The sequence below is a fragment of the Erigeron canadensis genome, chromosome 3, assembly GCF_010389155.1.
Source record: "Erigeron canadensis isolate Cc75 chromosome 3, C_canadensis_v1, whole genome shotgun sequence".
NCBI classification, from domain to species: domain Eukaryota; kingdom Viridiplantae; phylum Streptophyta; class Magnoliopsida; order Asterales; family Asteraceae; genus Erigeron; species Erigeron canadensis.
This window is the reverse complement of record NC_057763.1, coordinates 502262-522529: the sequence shown is the minus strand read 5'-3', so window position 1 is coordinate 522529 and position 20268 is coordinate 502262. Positions and strand designations below refer to the sequence as shown.

The window sequence follows — 20268 nt, the reverse complement described above, 5'->3', positions numbered from 1 at the left end:
CATTTGGCTATCACACTCTATGACCAATCGCCTCCTATGACCTATCACCCCTATGATCGATCACCCCCACTATTTCACCGCCACACCGCGCGGGCATTTAGCTAGTTAACTAATTATACATACAAGACATGACTTAAACTATTTTAAACTCTTGGTATTTCCCATCTTTCCAAGCTTCCAAATGGTTGATTTCAGATGATGTGGGTGCTGGCCGGATATGACGATAAGTGGTGATTATTGAAGGTTGCCGTTGCGGGAGTGGTGGTGGTGGTTGAAAGGTTAGCGACGAGACCGATGGGGGTTAAAAGCTACAACGATGGTGGTTCATAGTGGTCTGTCGAAAGTTGTTGTGGTTGTGGTCGGTAGGTTTTTACGGCCATATACATTTTTTATAGTCCACAAAAATTCCTTTCTTTCTTAATTTGTATATCGTCACTTTCATATCAATTAATTGTTACACTTACAATCGTTCCACCGGCTATAATTCTCATAATATGCATAAGCTTACATTCACAATCTTGACTAACTCAACTTAGTCATTCTTATCATTTACTAGCCTTTTTAATCCAAATCCATCCTATTTGTCATTGACTTGCTTTCACTTTCAATAATTTCACTAGGTAGTTCAATCTACCACTTTCATCATCATTTCATCAACTAATGAAAATCAACTATATCAAGTTAACACATATATTTCTTACTCAAACTTATCATAAGGTACAACTTATTAAGCATGAATACATACATTGATACACATACACCCTCTTTTTTTAATCACCACCAGCAAGCGCGGCAACAACTGTATATAACACCACCGGGAAAAACCACCTCAATTGTTGACCCCCCTCTTTTTTTAATCATCTCCAGCAAGCGCGGCAACAACTGTATATAACACCACCGGGAAAAACCACCTCAATTGTTGACCCACATGGTGCAAACCACCGATATTCATCTTTGACATCCAAATCTTACACTACTTTTAGATCTTAAAAAAATTATAATAAACCTCCGATAAGATCTTCAAAATCTACCGTATACATTGTTGTCACTGTCGGGCGACGGTAGTGAAGGAACCATAAGTTGGACAACCAGAAAACGACGATTGGCAGACTATCAGGCTTTAGGCTTCTTTAATTTATAAATGTCTTGACTCCGATCTAAACCAGATCGTAGTCAACGACCCATTTCATCTGCCTCTTGATGTCGTTACTTTTGACACTAACACAATAAAAAAAATATATTACTAGAAAAATATGCTAGGTAGCGGGTGGAATTCAGAGAGAGAATGATGGATTAAAAATTGTTTAGCAATGGAGACAGAGAAAGAAAGAGATGACAAGGTAAAATAAGAGGGAAAATGATATTTTCTTTCAGGAAAATATTAATCAATATAACTTATATGCCTAAAAATTAACCTAAAATCTTAAGAATTTGACATGTGGATTCCACTAATTCTTTTTCCTAATTTTGACCTCTAATTTTTTTCACATGTCATTATCTTACTATTAGACATATATTTAAGAACATCAATTAAGTTGATTTGTCATTATCCTTACAATAACAATGCTTTATATTGTCTAATTTTTTGTCATCAAATTATTACAATTTATGAACACAGTATTGATTTACTATTGAAAATTAAAACTTTAATATATTAGTTAAGCTTAAGAAACCCTTCATTTAAAGATTGTAATTTAATTTACACTTATATTATTGCATATTAATAATTAGATTTTAGTTGTTTCACAACCAATTTAAATAAAAGAAACCCCTTACATTTATATTTTCTCGGTAATAAACATATAAAATTCAATTGACAAAGCCATATTTCATTTGAAATGATAGAACCCAAAAAATATAATTTGTCGAATGTTCGAATATACGTTACTGGATCTTTTAATACTATTTTAATATTGAAGCCTATCAAAATTACTTTAATGAAAAGACATCATTTGTTGCAATATTAATATTAAACTATTACGATAACTTAGTTCTAATCATACATTAAAAATTTGTAACATGATAACTATGTTTGCATTTTGCCAGGCCAAACCCGGCATAACAGACGTAAAAGATTAGTAATCAAGGTCAAACAATGCGAAATGACGGCGATATATACCAACTTCCAACATAACATAGCTCTTCCATTCTGACTAAATTTTTGATATACAATTCGACAACAAAAGAGTAAAAGATGCCTACCCAAAACTCCCCACCTGAGTTCCTACCTCTGCCTTTAAAAGGTTCAACATGACACATTTGATAACATGATATGAAGCCTGGCACCCTAAAATATACTCTAGTCACTCGGATGTGCTTTCACGTTTAAAATCACGGGGCACAATTTTGTATATATACACTCAGATTAGCCCCAAATATATTCTATTTTCTCCCAAAAATAAACCTGAAGGAACTAATACAACTACAATCAATTGGTCTCTCTATTCGGTAACGCAGAGTTTGAGTTTATCTGTGGTGCATACTGGGACTGTTGGTGAGAGCCAGGAGGTTGCACCACTAGTTCAATGTTCCCACTGGTGGAAGGAGATTGATACACAAGCGGTCCTACAGTAGATTGAGCAGTAATTGTTTGGGAAGAATGATAAAGCCCTGCATGTAAAGGGGAGAAAGCCATGTGTTGTCCTTGAGGGAAGTTGTAGAAATAGTTGGGCACTAAAATGGGTGCATCCCTGCCACCTGCTGGACCCCAAACTTGTGCATCATCAACCTGGAAAAGTATAAGATTATAAGGCAGTCAGTTCAAATTCTAGATTGAATGAGCCAGAGAGGCATGACAAAAGAAGCATATGAAATATAATGAGGTATCAAATCTAGACATGACAAAATCCGCAGGACAGGAAGGTAGGCCAGATATCAGCTAAAAGTTATCTTGGTTGAAATATGTCATCTGTACAATGAAAAATTCAAATACAATTGAGGTGTCAACTATTAACCCAAAGTTAGGTGCTCCCACAAGTAAATGAGAAATTACAGAATTACAGAGTCTATTTAAGATAGTTGGAGAATTGACAATGAAATTATGTATGCAATCAAATGATTTTTAAAGGTAAACTTTTACCCCGTCAAGGCTTCAACCAGTTTAATCAGTTCCTTACCGCCAAACTTTTATGCTTTTTCCTTTTAGGTACTTCGTAACACAACAAATATTCAATCATTTATAAGGATAAGGGTCTAATTCCCACCCAAAACAAAACCGACAGCAAAATATCCAATGAATCCACAAGGGTTATCAATGATCTCAAGTTTGGAAACTTGGAGGTCTAAGGTCACCTTTGCTAATACAGAACCACTGGATTAGGTAATGGGTCTAAGTGAGTTCTGGTATAAACTGATCATTTTTAGTAAACCTTTCTCTAAAAGTTATAGATAAGGACTGCATTATTAATGATTAGATAATAAATGTTATCAGAATTATCTAAATAAAAAGTATATTCATCATTTCCAGATAATGGCTAACTTTCGATCTGTTTAACATGTTCTCCATTTAACTAAAAAAGTTTATTTGGCACTTCCAAATAAAACACGACCACACTTGATTCATTCTGATAATTGAACGAATCATGAATGCTACCTCCACTGGCTACTAAAAAAGACTAGATGGGAAGGTGATGGAGATCAAACCTGCTGAACAGCTGAGTGAGTATTGTTCTCCTTTGGCTGAGATACATTAAGATCTTCATTATTTGATTGTTTGTACTGTGAAGCAGGGAACTTCCCTCCTGCCACTGCCTGTAGATGTACGTTGCCAGTAGGTGGTTGCAGAGGAAACACACCATGGTTCAACAAGTGCGCATTTTGTGGCAAATACATATGTGGGAAGTATGGATTATAAGGAATGTAGCTTGGATATGGTGGTCTGAAATAAGGAAACAGGGGTGGAGATAATGCCATGGAACCCTGACCAGCCATTACAGCTTGTGTTGTAGGTGTTGGGCCCAACACAGACGCAGATACAGAACTCCCACTCTACATAGATTAACAGTAGCCAATTAAATTTAGAAAACATAACTTACAAATAAATAGCAAGAAAAAATATAACCGGGCGTACAGATAAGCAATAATTAGTAACTTAACTGTGACTTCCAGAAAGTTAAAATGAATTGCAACAGTACTTCCAAAACGTTGAAGTTGAAAACTAAATAATAAACCAGAAAAACTTCTCAAAATGTATAATACTTGCCTGAATCTCGGGTACATCGAGTTGTACAAAATGTGGACCAATCACATGCGGCATATAACCAAAGCTAGGTGGTAGAACTGGATTCTGAAACCCTGCAGTAGAGGGAGTTGACTCCAGCTTTGAATCATGTTCTACAGGAGGGTCAGATGAGATTTTATCTTCATAAGGCAATACTTGTTCAGAAAGTTGAATTGGAATTTGAAATCCTGCAGTAGGGGAAGTAGACTCCAGCTCTGTATTCTCATGTTCTACAGGAGGATCGGATGAGTTATCTTCAAAAGGCATTACTTGTTCAGAAAGTTGTGGTAGTGGAAAATCTTGCGATTCACCTTCCTGAGCTGTTGGGAAAACATCTTGATTGCTGTGACCAAAAAATTAGAAAAATAACATCCTGTGAATATTAGCCATCAAAAAGGCCATGCTTGAATAACACAGACGATGTGAATACTCGAAGTAGCAGGATGACCTATACAAATCAACACATACACGATCTACAGTAGAGACAGTCAAGACAATTAGAAATATATAGGACTGCACTTCTGCTGCACTAGAGATAACAAAATGGGTGGGTCGGATGAGCTCTATACTTTTGATTGATATAAACAAAAATATATTTTTAAAAAGGTTATTTTGTTAATATGGTTGCATACTATAATATGTTTATATGAAATATTAAAGAGTATTTACTAAAGTAGAGTAGACTCTGTGTGACTTGCAACCCGTTATACCCATTTGAACCGTCTCCTTTAAGCTAAAACTGTTGTTTTGACTCGTTTGAGACTACACACAACCCAAATGAACCTATTGACAAGTAAAAGATATGAACATGCAATGACAATCGGGCTGCATAACGAAAGAGGCTCCTGAAAGAAAACAAACCATAATAGCAGTACAAACTTCTACCTCGAAAAAGGTTCTGTGATAACTTCACCATTTTGCTGAGAAGATTCAATCACAGATAGAGGACTAGAATCATCAGAAGCAGCGTCCAAACTTCCAAATGTGAACAAGCTTCTAAAATTATCAGGGACTTGGAGATGATCAGGAAAAATAACAGGCTGATGAGAAGATATGGCCAACTTCTCTAACATCACATCAAGCTTTGGAGCTGATGTTTTCAACTCAGATTCTGCTTCAGGAACCACATGAGAATCAGCACCGGACACAGTCATCTGCTCAGAAGCAGCAACTATATGTAGGCAACAGAACATTTTCGTCAGATACTAACAAAGCAACAATAATCATAGCTGAACATATCATAGACTAAATGTAAGGCTCCTAAGTTACCTTTCTAACTACATATTTGGAAGCAACCAAAGCAAACAAATTCATATTTCAGATAATACCATTAAAAACTATATAACTCATGTAGATCCTTGACAATGTATATACACACACACACACACATATATATATAGACCAACATAACATTCAGCGTATGTAAGACCATCCATGTTCAGCACAACTTTAGATCTCCAGATGAGAAGACCATGAAATATAAAGTGCTTACCTTTTTGGGGTTCATTTACTATCTGAGAAGGGTGGGTATCCAAACTGGAAATGACAACATGTGAATCATTATGGATGGACAACAAAGGTGGCTGCAAGGACTTGGGAATCCGATCCTTTTCAACTACATTAGATTCTAACCCCCTTGTGCTTGAGACATCTGGAGCTTCTGCAATGACTGGAATGATAGCAGAGGCTGATTCTTTAGCACTAGACTTCATTCCATTTGGACTTCTGCCATTTGATACACTGGGTACACTACGTCTTACAATCTCACAGTTTATGGTACCCACAGGACAATTGTGCTTAGTGATCTGGGAAACAACAGGATCTGAAGTAGATGACGAGACATCTGACAACACCAAAGTAAGTAGTCACTAGTCAGCGAAGCCAATAAATTGATGAGCTTCCACATTAGGCAGGTTGTGTGTTCAGTACAGTTGTGGCAATTCGTAATTTCACCTAAATTACTTAAAGAGTGGGAAATCCTTGCAAAGTTTAACCTCTAGATGGTCAAGCAGATTAGATCAGAAACTAAATTCAAAAAGAATTGGGTCAAACGGGTCAAAAGTCATCTAAAAGTCTTTAAAGACACAAGCCTTTCAAAATAATTTTGACCAAAAACTATAACTATGTAATGGAGAAACATGACTGGCGCAGTCATATTATATTTGCCACACATCATATACCATAAAACTATCCATATTGGCCCATTGCCTAACCCTACCTGTCCCACCCATTTTGCAATTTCAAGCTCACGATTACTCAGTCAGATAACCTTAATAAAACATTGACATTACCTGCAGATCTTCTGGATGCAAGCTTAGAAAGGTAACTCCCATTGGACATAGCTGGTTTACTATTTACATTGCCATCAGTTCTGTAACAGGTACATAGAAATTCATATACAACCACAATAGTCTAATTCAGAAAGTATGCAGACTCGAATGAAGTGTCTTCAAGGGAAACATAGATTCCACATAATACAAGTACACAAAATTACAAATAGGTACGATGAAACATACTTTGCCACATGTACCGCACAGTTTACTTTTTCAGAATGAACTGGCAATGCCTGTCTCGAAACCTTCTCAGGGAGCTTGGTGGCCCCATTTTCCCTTGCAGAACTCAAGCTTCTCCCACCTCCAATATCTAAAATGGTAAGAGAAATACTTATACTTTTATATGCTAGTGCTAACATATCGTTACTTTTTAAACATCACAATCAAAAAACAAGTGCTACAAGTCTACAGCAGATAATCAGATATAAAATAACCTAACTTTTGCAATTATATTTGCCTCACTGAATATCTATAAAACGGCCGAGCCAACCATACTAAACAATTACCAGTTTTGACTTTTGACCCATTACCAACCAGTCAAGCGCCCATTTTGCCCTCAAGTTCACGAGTAACTAAACAACAGACCTTGGTAAAAATATTGACATTACCTGTCGGTTTGAGTGCAAGCTTAGAGATATAACTCCCATTAGGCATAGCTGGTATGCTATTGATATTGGCATCAGATCTGTTAAACATACAAACAAATTTATACACAAACACATTGACCTAGTTCAAAAGTCATGCAAACTCAAAAATGATGCATCTTCAAGAAAAATAATGCTTGCACATGATATACAACAATATAACAGATGGGTAGGATGAAACTCACTTCGCCACATGTACAACGCTCATTTTTTCGGAATGAACTGGCAAGATCGGCCTTGAAAGCCTCTCAAGACGATTAAAAGTTCCGTTTTCCCTTCCTGAATTAAAACTTCTCCCACCTCCAACATCTAGAATGACAGGATAAACAGTTAAACTTCGATATGCAAGTGCAAAAGTTATCATCACTATCTAACCATATAAATGTGCCTTCTTTTAACATAGACACATCAACATGTTTTATATAACCCACATTCGTATTTTAAGGCCTCGTATGCAGGAGATGGTGAAATGTGCAACTACCAAAGTACAGAATAACAAGTAGATATTTTAAAAAATTAACGGCAAGACCCATACATAATTTCAGATCAGTTCCATGGAACTTTTATATTTACTTTCTTATTCGCATTTTAAGCTACCGAAGTTCAGAGTTATAAGTAGACATTCATAAAATTAACGGCAATACCCAAACATAATATCAGAACAGTTCCATGGAACTTTTATCTTTACAATACTTATTATTTTTCTGTAGAACACAAGGTTATAAAAAAACTGGTTACAAGTAGCCCTCTACTTTGTACAGTAAACTTATGGTGCATACTTCATCTTTACATTCTTAATGAATTTGTTATCATTGGTATGAAATATGAGTGTCTCCCAAATAAAAAAACCCCATAACACATTGTCTGAAAGACTAAGAAGCAGAATATGAGGGCTGATGAATACTGCCAACTTTCCAGGTTTAAATTGCATACATACCATCTAACGCATTTGATGAGTAAACAGTCCCTTGTCCACCATTAGCTCCCCGCAATTGGTTACCCCGGGTCCGTCTAAAGTCTTCAGCAGTATCAACGTTTATCTGAACATTAAGATGCAAAAATAACAAATGAAGTGCCATAAAACACAAAAACCATGATACTTTCCTGCCTCCAGGCACACTGCTAACTAAAAAAGAAAATCTAATAATTTCTACTATTGCAAGTGCACCAGGAGATGCCTTACTGAAACACCAAACAAGACTTAACATTTATGGTTTCATCATTTAAATAAACATAAGTTAAACATCTAGTGGAGGGACCCTCCTTATTTACATATCCAGGCTATGCACCCTGTACCAGAACAAAATATCTCAAAAACCGAAACTTACATTTTTCCGCCTGTCTTGTTTCTTTTTGACCTCATGAAAAGTATCTGCACAGGCAAAGCAGATACTGTTAGTTTCATCAAGAATCAATAATGGCTCAACAAGAGCTCCATAACATGCAACATTTACGACAAACAACCTTACCTACAACTACTTGAAGAATAAATGTATAAAGTACGCAGAGTATTAAACAATATTCCATATCAGTCAACTTTATACGTTCAATGAAAGTTTTGAGAAACCACTAATACTGAAAAAAAAAAAATGTTCACGCCATTTATCAAAACACGCAAATACAAGAACAAAAAAAAAAGTGTGTTTCGGGTTATTATATATCTGAAGCGTTGCAGACAAAATCCTAATAAGATAAACTTACGCTCAACTGCACTTATTAAATCAAACAAACACAACAACAATATCACAATAAAAAACCCTGAATTTATTTAGGTTCCAAAAACAGCTATAAAGTTTACTTTAATCACATGCATAAAAACCCTAATTTTTACTTCAAGAAACAACTTCAACTTTACTTTAATCACATAAATTAATTGTTACTTGACACCTCCCCCAAACCCAACTCATGCCGAAAATGGGTATCGATACGGACAACCAACTCTGTAAACATTATAAACATAAAAGCCCACAATTTTACTTCAACAAAAGCCTAAATTTTACTCTGCTTATATATATATATATATATATACAAAAGAATGTCAACAAAACTTACAAGCTATACACAAGAAACATAAAGAAAAAAAAACCTAACTTTTACTTCAAGAAATTAATTTAATCACACACATAAAACAGGGTTTTAGGGTTTTAAGGGTTTATACAGAAATATATAATAAATATAGATACAGATTTTTATATGTAGATACCGATATAAAGAAGGCGTTGAGCAGATTCATTAGGATCCATATTACATTCCTTAAGCATTGTATAAACATCATCACAGCTATGTTTTCTGGCGATTTCAGTGACGTCATGAATCATATTTAATCGTTTGAGGGATTCGGTTTTGTTGAAACTGGAGTCTTTAAGTATGGTGTGGATGAAATCGTCGGCGTATTTTGGGTGGGTTTTCTTGATTTCATGAATTGATTTACGGACGTCTTTTGGAATCGGAACCCTAGATGAATCGCCGCCGGACATGGTGGTTAGTTTAGGTGGCTGGGTGATGGGAGTGAAGTGAAAGGTTTTTAATATGTGTGTGTGTTTTTTTTCCTTTTAAGGAAGAAGAGGTGTCTGCTTCAAATCAATGAGAGAAGTTTTTTTTTTCTATGTATGAATGAGAATGAGAAACACAAAAAATAGGGTTTCATTTAAGTGAGACTCTACTATTATTATACTTTTTTTCTCTAAAGTTTTATCATTTTATTTTATTTTATTTATGCCTTTATTATTTACATGATATTAAATAAAATGAAATATTATGTATCCATCTAAAGTCTAGGCTTTTTCATAAAAAAATGTTTATTTATTATTTTTTTCAAACATTTAGTGGTTATGTAACATCAAAAAAAAAATACGATATAATGGTGAAGTAACAATGAGATGTTGATCGTGAGTTATTACAAGTATTTTACAAAAAAAACCTAAAGATTTTTTGTCATCATTCAACCTTAGGGAGGGCGGGTGGAGGGGGAAAATTTATCAACCCTCCAAAATTCCACCAATAAAATCCTTATAACTCAATTTAACCTTTCAACCATCCCAACCAATCCACCCAACCCTTTTTACTGGCAGCCGATAAATTCTAAACCCTCCCAAATTATTTTTTTTTCTTTTTCCTTTTTTTAACTTAAACAATTTAACATTAATACATAACATTTTATTTAATATTAAAGTAACATAACATTACATAAACTAGAAAAAGAAAAATACGATGCAACTTTTTTTTTAAAATTAAATAAACTACATAATACTAAATCAAATCCTTGATCGGTCGTGGTTGAGCTGCTGGCTCATCAAGGTATGCCAAATCCAACATCGATACATGGTCCGTAAGATCGTATCGAAGACGATAATGGACGTTTTCGTCATGTAACTCCCGTAGAACTCTAGGATCGTAAGTTGCAGGCACCGGTGGATCCATTATATGAACCGGTGAGATAGCCAACCCGTCGTCCTTTATGATCATATTGTGCAATATACAGCATGTGTCGACGACTTTCCCTATCTTCTCCTTATCCAGAATCCGAATTGGGCGTTCCAAAATCTTCCATTTTCCCTTAAGCACCCCAAAAGCCGGTTCTACATCTTTTCTCGACGCCTCCTTCACTCGCTTGAATTTCACTTCCTTTGGATCAACTAGATGCGGATACGCTTTTACAAACGTAGACCACTTAGGATATATTCCATCGGTAAGCAAATACCCACGTTTGTAATGGGGGCCGCATAAAGTGAATAACGTGTCTAAAGCAATTCCAATTCTAGTAGTATCATACAACGACGACCGATTTAACACATTAATGTCGTTGTTTGATCCGGGAGGACCAAAAAATGCATGTCAAATCCACAAATCTTGTGAAGCAACAACTTCAATCATGATAGTCGGCACTTTGTGATCCCATCGAGTGTATTGCCCTTTCTCGCCCCTAGGACAATTCCTCCATACAACATGCATACAATCAAGGCTACCGAGCATACTTGGCAGATGATGTCGCTTCTCATGCGCATTGTACAGCATGGCGACGTCGTGGGATATCGGTCTGCGCAAATACTCCCGCTTGTACAAATGAATGACCGCGCCAGAAAAATACTCAAGACATTCCCGACTTGTTCTTTTGGTCATACATAGATAATCATCATAGTTGTCCGCCGGTTCACCTGTTGAAAGTAGTTTAATTGCGGATTTGCGGACGTGCATTTTTGAATCGGCGAGAAACTCTTTCTTCCCCTCGCGTCTACTCCATCTCGAAAATACGGGAAAGTAGCTTCAATGTCGGCAACAATCTTCAAAAACAAACGTTGACTCATACGGTATCGATGGTGAAACCAACTCTCCCCAAACTTTGGGTCTTCATTGAAGTAGTCGCGCATGAATTTGCTATGCGCGACTTCTCTTTCGCGATCGATATAGGTTCGAGTGTCACGAGAGCTTCCCGAGTCTTCGAGTTCTTCTATTTGTTTGATCGCGTTTTGAAAAAAATCAAACGTACTACCCGCAGATAATTGGGGAAACGGAGGTGGGATGATAAGTTCATCGGAAGAACTTGAAGACATTTTTAGATGAAAAGGTTATTGGGTGTAAATGTGTGTTTTGTTGAGTTTTGTTTAAAAAAATTTGATAGATTTATAGATACATATAGAGATAGATGCAAAAGAGGTTTTTTTTTATTATTAAATAGAGCTAACGGCTCCTTTGACCAAGTTTGGCCCCACATGCACGCTCCCCCAACGACTCCTTGAACTCTCTCTCTATTCATGGCCACAAGGTTATATACCCTCCATTCATAAATTTGCCCCATAAATTTGGAGGTGACGGTGGTATACCTGGAGGGCTCATTCATAAATTTGGCATAAATTGTTGCCACTCCGCCCCCCCTTAAGTAATCCGGGAGTACTTTTAATAAGTAAGGCTGACTAATCTATATATTCAAAAGAGTTTTATAACCAAGAATAGATCTTAAGTACTAAACGACTCTTAGATTTGTAGTTATAAATCAAAATAATAAAATTTCAAAATTAACATCTATTTATTGTGCATGTAGCATGTGATATAGACATATAGCTAGTAATGAAAAAATTTGTTGAATCACAGAACCTAGTTTTATCAAACACATAATCTAAAGATAAAAACAGTTACTTGCTACGCCTACACAATTACGATAACCACATCTTTAAGAAATACCACCATATGTATTAATAAAACGTAATCACAAACATAAAATAACTAGGTTATTAGAACTTAGTACAACATAATAAATATCAATAATAATAATCCATAATAGTCTATTCGCTAATTAAGTAATTTAAACATATAATATAACACTCAACTAATTAATGTACACTCATGTCAATGGAAATTTTTTTATTTATTATTTTTAGGTTTTCATGATTATAATTGTTATTTTCATAAATTAAAATAGACTCTTCAAATGTAATATACTTTTAAAAAAATATTTGGAGAAAAATCAAAAATAAGATGGACCTAGCTGCAAATTAAAGTAAACGTATACATCAGAATAACTAATTGATCATACATATAATCCTTTGTGCTTTGTAAAATGCGAAGATGATTCATTCGTTCAAAAGCAAATGTGTCAGAGGCTCAATAACTCCAATATGGGAAGACATCTTTGAACCGACGACTATAACTACAAACGACCTAGTTAGATTTGAGACAGGATCATCAAAGTAATCCATTTTTTACATGTTTCTAAACAACATCCGAATAATATAAGGCGTTTTGATAAATTAAATATTACTCTTGTATGAACCAACAATGTTAGATAAGTAGATAATACGATTTTAGAAATCGAGGTAAGAGTTATATTATCATGCATTGTAAGGCTATTGGTCATTTCTATCTTAGTTAAACCTATAAGGAACTTTTTTATACCGTTGCGATAAAGGTAAAGCTAACTATATCTGAACTTTTTCACAGGTGTGTTTGGCATTGCGCTTACACAACAAAATTTGCATTTTCAAAATAGATTATGTGTTTTTAAAATTGCGTTTGAAAAAGCATGTACCTCAAAAACTGCGTTTTCATAGCCAAAAATCACTTTTTCATACAAATACTTTTTTATATTATTTGCGTTTTACAAACGTAATAATCATAAAATTACTTTATAATGCAATCCCAAACACTCTCATATATACCGTCAAGATATTAAAATACTCCATCCGTCCCATTAATAGTGTCGACTTTTTAATTTTCAAAGTCCTTTCTTTACAACCTTGACCAAAAATAATTTTATTTGTATTGCGTAATACTTGATGAAAGTTATATGAATAGGTAGAGGTTTAGATGTGTTTTCATTGGGTATAACTTTCACCAAGTATTTCAAATTTTGGTGTGAAGAATATTCAAATTTGCGCCCCTTCCAGATAAAATAGCTATACAACAAGATCGCGCACTCAACGAAAGAGCTATTTACAAGCGGCCCGTTATTTCATAACCGCAACTTTTATAATATTTAAGGCAGACTTAAATAGACTTTGAATATTTAAAATGTGACGGAGAGAATACAAAATTATTAGATAACGAGCTTTAAAATTTTTTTTTATTAGAAAACGATGTTGAATACTTATTTACCTATGTCGATGTCGATATTGTTATGTTTTAGCGGGTTTTTACCCATTTATAATTCAGTCCCAACACAAGTGGACCGGAAGTGAATACTGTTCTGCTCCATAACCCGGGTTTTTATTATACGAATCGTCGGCCGAAGATTCCATCCATCTCTCATTTGGTGGAAGACTGACTCTAATTAAATCAGTGTTATCTGGTCTACCTTTATACTATTTCTCTCTTTTTAAAGCCCCGAAAAAAGTGTTGGATACTCTAGAAAAGATTAGAAGAATGTTCTTTTGGGCGGGTGGAAACGAGAAAAGGAAGATTTATTGGGTTTCTTGGAGTCATGTCGTTGCTCCAAAGGATAAAGGTGGGCTCGGTATTAGTACTCTTGAAGCTGCAAATCAGGCTTTCCTGGCCCGGTGGTGGCCTAAGTTTTTCTCAGATTCTCAAAGATTATGGTGTAAAGGAATATCAGTAATTCATGAAGGGCACCAAAGTTTTTTTGACTTACCATTAAACAGCAATTCATGAAGGGCACCAAAGTTTTTTTGGCTTACCATTAAACAATAAAATTGCTGGAAATTGGAAATGCATTATGAAAAATGGAGCAATGCTTCATGAGAAAGGTATTGATATTAAATCTGTAATTGATAATAACAATGATAGTGAGTTACAAGTGTGCTTTATAAGGCGTAGAATCGAAGAGATCCAAGGGATTACCTTTGAAAACAACTTTACTTGGAATAATTGGCTCCCTAAAAAGGTGAATATTCTAATTTGGAGAGCTACTTTGGACCGAATTGCGACACGAGTTGGGTTGAAGAAAAGAAATATCAACATTGGAAACGACTTGTGTGTGATTTGTAACTCTGGTTGTGAAACCACCGAGCATGTATTTCTTAGTTGTCCTTGGACCAACCAAATATGGGACAAAGTAAGTGAATGGTGTAACATTTCTTCTATTTTTGCCTTCTCCTTCCAAGACTTACTAGAGGTTCATAAAAGGTGTGTCGGAGACGGTAAAAAAAGAAAATGATTCATGCTATTATTATGACGGCCGTTTGGTGTATATGGTTGGCAAGGAATAAGCATGTTTTTAACCATATCAAACCATATCCGGAAGTTGTTATGACTGAGATCATGGTGTATTCCCAATTGTGATTATCATCAAGATCTAAAGGGCCTGCTACGGATGTTTTAGCTCGGTTTAGACTACATTTGTAATATTATGTAGTTTGCTTGTCTTAAGTGGGAGGTTAATATTGGTGTTTGTATCGGAGTCCTCTAGCATCTTGCTAGTCTATATTTTTATAATAATAATAATATTTTATTCCGTTTAAAAAAAAAAAATCTATAGTCATCGTAATCGGATCTCTTTTCTTCTCGCACTATTTTTGGAAACTAAAATCCGGCGACTATCAAAACCCTAATAACCCTCACCACGGCGATGAACAACGGCAACATCAACGGCGATTGCAGGTACGTGATATCTCAAAATGCATACATTAAGCTCGTCCTTCATTCCTTGAAACACAAAACCTCCGCCGTTAACGGCGTCCTTCTCGGCCGTCTCTCCGCCGGCGATGTTGTTGAAATCTTCGATTCCGTCCCTCTTTTTCACTCTCCTCAGATCGGATTACTTCCTTCTCTTGAGATCTCCTTACTTATGGTATACTATCTTCATCTTCATTATATATATATGTATGTATGTATGTATATGGAATTATTGAATTGTGTTATAGACTGACGAGTATTACAGTTTACACAGACACAGACATACACACACACAGATATATATATATATATATATATATTCATACACAGATCACAGATGCATATATATGAACTTCAATAGTGTTAAATCTGTTACACTATTTTTTGATTTATAATAAAAATACCTGTATATATATGTATATGTATGTAAATGTTTGGTTATGTATTGAATTGCTGAATTGTGTGGCAGATAGAAGAGTATTACAGTTCACAGGGACTGAGTATCGTTGGTTATTTCCACGCGAACGAGCGATTCGACGATAATGAGCTCGGTACTGTTGCTAGGAATATTGCTGATCATATCTATCGTTATTTTCCACAAGCTGCAGTTCTTTTGGTAATTGTTTTTGTTTACCATATTATATATATTTTGGTAATTGTTTTTGGTTATTTCCATATTATATATATTTTGGTTTAGGGACAAAATACAAATGTGTAGTTCTGAGTTTGAGATTAATGTTAGTTTTAAGTGTGCATGGGTAAAGAATCACCGAAAGCAGTAGGTTATAAAATGTTTATTATCTTGTATTTAAGGATATCAATTGTGGTGATGAAGTGTCTAGTGGAGGTAGTGATTAAAAGGCGCAAGTTGTAATTGGTAACATGACTTATTTAGACTGTTTTATTGATTAGCCTTTTCAAAGTGATAAGTGCACCGTATACTCAAACTGGATGAAGAGTTCTATAGTCTCTGTTTTTTGATCTACCTGATTTGAATTTTGGATCACAAGGTGGTTCGTTTCACTTTCTTTTGTATATATATAAATAAATAATATGGGGTTCTATTTTTTCGGCGTAGTTCAAGCAGATCTCAATTAGCAGTTTGTAGTGATTGCAAATTGAGGCTTATTGCAAAAAAAAAGAAAAAAAAAGAAAAGAAAAAGGTTAAAGATAAGCAATTCCAGACACTCGGCTTACACTAGATTTTTAGTTTCTTTCAAATTAGTAAGTGCCTAAAAAGAAATAACGAGTACCGACTAGATAAAGTGATATTAAAACTTAACTTGTTAGTTGGCCCTGCATCATTTTTTTACTCAGTTATTTTTTGTGGTCGCAGCTAGATAACAAAAAACTTGGAGCTTTGCAAAACAAGAAGGATACAGCTATAGTAATGCAGGTATGTTTAACCAATATTCTTGATTGTGGTGACCGAATTTCAGTTCAATGACTTAGGATTTTTGGATATATGTATCTCTAAAAACTGATGTTGGAAATCTAATTTCAAGTTAGTGTGTGACACTGTGACATGCATCTTCCAGTGTATATGTCTTGGATATATGTATTATCGTTTTACTCAGTTAGTTGAAAGATCCCACATATAGTAAGCCATATTGTCTACACTAGTGGTAAAATAGTATGGTTTGTTCAACTCAGATGCCTGAAATAGAATCTATGTACAACTTGCCTACTGTCATGTGTCAGTTTATCCAGTTCTGAAATGACAATGTTGTGCTCTTCTTCTTCAACCACTTAACAGCATTATCGAATAGTAATACAAGATGGTGTCGATATGTTCCATTTTCCCTAGCTCTAGATAATTTCATTATTTGTGAGGATAGAGGTTGGAGATAGGCCTATTCGATCATATCGACATACCGTGCACCATATGAAATCTACAATTACACGGTCTCAGTTTGAAAGTTTTTATTGTTCTTTTTGTTATAGCGAGAATGTGAGATTCACTAATCATCAAAAGTCTACCGTACATTGGAGGTTAAAATAAGCGCATGAGTTAATATAACATCTCTTTCCAGCCCTGGTGTGAGGATCCACCTCATCGATGAATACTTGTTACTGATGATCAATGCATGTCATGTTATAATTTTATTGGGGCAAGTTTGATAATAGATTTAAATGTTTTACAGCATGTTTTGCCCTTATGGAATGAAAAACCACAGGATGTTCCGTTGAGCGTGCCATAGACCAGAATTTTTAGATTGATTTTATGAGCGAGGCCTGCTTTTTAATTATGAATGCATCTGGCTAATTTAGCTATATGCTTATATTGTTTCTTTGTATCTTTATACTTGTTAAAGTATTAAGACCATTTTTATATCTACCAGCTATATACACGAGACTCCTCAAAGAGCTGGAAGCAAGTTGAGTCGGATGGAACCAAGCGGATTACCACCAAGGAGCCATCTGCCAACGTTGTCCTATTGGATTTTATTTCATCGGAGAAATGGAATGATATTGTAGATTTTGATGACCACCTTGATGACATAAGCAAGTAAGGGCCTACTTTTTTTTCTTCCTCCTTTTAAAAATCCAAATTCTGGAGGTGGCAAAGTGGATTAACCAGGCGGGCTAGGCAACATGTCAAACCGGAAACTTTCGTATCGAATCGGTTGGTTTGATCCTTGCGTAATGTCTGTATATTTATTATCGCCTGTAATATGAGTAATTGAGTACAGAAACTATACAATTACTCGACAATTCAAAGTTTTAAATAAAGGATTCAGAGTATTGTATGCACTAAAAACTAACTTTTAGGTATTTAACCCATTCGACCACTTTGCGGTAACACCTTACCCAAATAGACTTCCATATTAAAAACTGTCACCCTTAAGAAAATGACTAGTCCTGCGAATAATTGTTGCCTGCCTGAATACATAATAGCTAATCATTAGAATTTCTCTCGTTTGGCAGGGATTGGTCTAACTCGGAACTCTTCAAGTAACCTTCCAATTTCTCTGATTATTGGCAAGCAAAGATAGATCAAGACCCTTAAATGCGTCTTCCTTTTTCCATCTTTTGTAACCTGTGTGTTTATTTTTGGTATATCAGAGTTTTTTACTCGAATGAGGATTTAGCTTTTTATGCCTTGTAGTTTGAACAGAACTTGCATTATGTCTTAAACGGGAGATTGGTACTCTAAAAAAAGCTGACAATCTGTTTTTCTATTCTGACCGTTTTTTGTAATGTATTTTTAGAGTCAATTTGGTCTCAATATTCTGTTCTAGGATTACCTTCGTAGTAAGTGTCTGTGAAGCTGTGAACTGAGGCATTGTTTTTATTGGAAGAAGGGGCATCAAACACAAGTCATCCATATTCTAGCAACAAAATTTCTTGGTGGATTAGTTTCTGTGTGTTGTCACATTCTTATTGCGGGTTGTTTAATCGAGCTTGGTAAATAAATTTCTTTACACAACTTGGATGGTAATTGCGAGTTTTTTTTTTTTTTTTTTTTTTGGGTAATGATAACCCGGTGCTTTTTATAACATCATCAATAAATCGTTTGAATGCAAGTAAATGTGACTCCGTGTCATAAAATTATCTACAGTACATGCCGTGTGTATATTATGAAAATAACCTATTAGCTAAAATGAAAACTAGACCATTTCCATGAATGTAATGACAGATACACACTTACACACATAGCTCTTCACCACCAATCAGCCATTTCCATCAGGTATCATGATCTCTTTGGGCAATTCCCATTTGTTGGGCACGCACACAACCTGTGGTAAATCTTTAAACTTTAACTTAACCAGCTTCAAACAAAAAATAGCAAGAATCACAAAAAATAGTGTTCGTGAACATGCTTTTCTTCCTGTCATACGAAGTATCTAAGTAGTTCTGGAACAAGAAGTTTTCTAACTAAACCTCGTATCATTTATGTTTTGGAGACCAAAGCCAATTCATCACATCTTCCCATTTGCTTGTGACATGTGACAACCCCGCCATCTCCCTCACAAGTGCCCATGTCTTAGATGAGTAAGGACACTCGAAGAAAAGATGCATATGCGCATTCATCCTTTTTGATATAAAGAACAACAAACCAAAATGAACCACCCATGTCTCACTTCCTCGTCTTGTAGGGATTTGATACTCATCTCATTGTTTATGATTCATTTACCACACTTTAAAATCGATATAATAGACTGTACAAGTATATTATGCATGAATGTGATAACTTTACTAATTATATGGTACTAGACTACTAGAGTACTAGCTAGTATCATCTCCATGGACAAAATTAAACACATGGGGAAACCACCATGTCTAGATAATCGTGGTTTATTACTTTCATGAATTTACCATGTTTTATCCTCTAATATCCCCAAAACTTGAAATGTAATGTATAATTTCTCACATATTTTTAAAAGAAAAAAAAAATATTACATTGTAACTATATGGAGTGAGAAGTGATATTCATATCACCATTTTTTATTAATGTATCAAAATATACAAATTAGACTACCGATAATACACATTTATATTCCGTCAATTTAATAAAACGATACAAATATTATTTTCGATATGGAATATAATGAACTTTTTACTAATTAATAATACCACAAGGACTACAAGTATATAAATAGTATGTCCTTGAGCATTAGCTCAATGGTTGAAAGACTATCCCTCCATTTAAAAGGTCTTGAGTTCAAACCTTGGGAAGGACATAGGAAGTCCTTTTATGAGGGCTTGGCTTGGGTATACCCATGTTCAAGTTGAAGGGGCAGAGTTTACCCCTATTAATCGTCGTGCCTTCGGGCGGGTTAGTAGGGAGTTTTCCCCCATCGGGTATTTGAAATAGGCATTTCTACTTCGAGGGAGCTCTCTAGCGCGGGCCCGGTTAAGACAACGTAAGCTAGACCTCCCTCTGTCGAATCGCGACACGAAGTTTTCATCGAAATTCACCTTTAAAAAAAAAGGTTTTGCTAATGACAGCCCTTAGGGTTGTCATTAACAATTAATTGTGTGCATAAAAATTTCTACCTTGCTG

At 35.2% G+C, this 20268-nt stretch overlaps 2 protein-coding genes across 2 annotated transcripts; one reads left to right on the top strand and one right to left on the bottom strand.

Moving 5' to 3' along the window:
* Positions 1–2123: 2123 nt before the first annotated feature.
* LOC122592727 (GBF-interacting protein 1-like) lies at positions 2124–9813 on the bottom strand. The gene is made up of 12 exons (XM_043765022.1): positions 9400–9813; positions 8525–8568; positions 8134–8236; positions 7382–7505; positions 7161–7237; positions 6736–6862; positions 6511–6590; positions 5712–6062; positions 5105–5390; positions 4202–4562; positions 3643–3987; positions 2124–2728 (listed from the first exon to the last, which is right to left on the bottom strand). The coding sequence occupies exons 1-12, from the start codon at positions 9671–9673 to the stop codon at positions 2429–2431; spliced, it is 2472 nt and encodes an 823-aa protein (XP_043620957.1). The 5' UTR covers positions 9674–9813; the 3' UTR covers positions 2124–2428.
* Positions 9814–15091: 5278 nt separating this feature from the next.
* LOC122590977 (ER membrane protein complex subunit 8/9 homolog) lies at positions 15092–18442 on the top strand. Its single transcript, XM_043763155.1, has 5 exons — positions 15092–15435; positions 15730–15876; positions 16597–16656; positions 17603–17769; positions 18189–18442. Exons 1-5 carry the CDS (start codon positions 15214–15216, stop codon positions 18217–18219), a joined length of 627 nt encoding a protein of 208 aa, XP_043619090.1. The 5' UTR covers positions 15092–15213; the 3' UTR covers positions 18220–18442.
* Positions 18443–20268: the final 1826 nt, after the last annotated feature.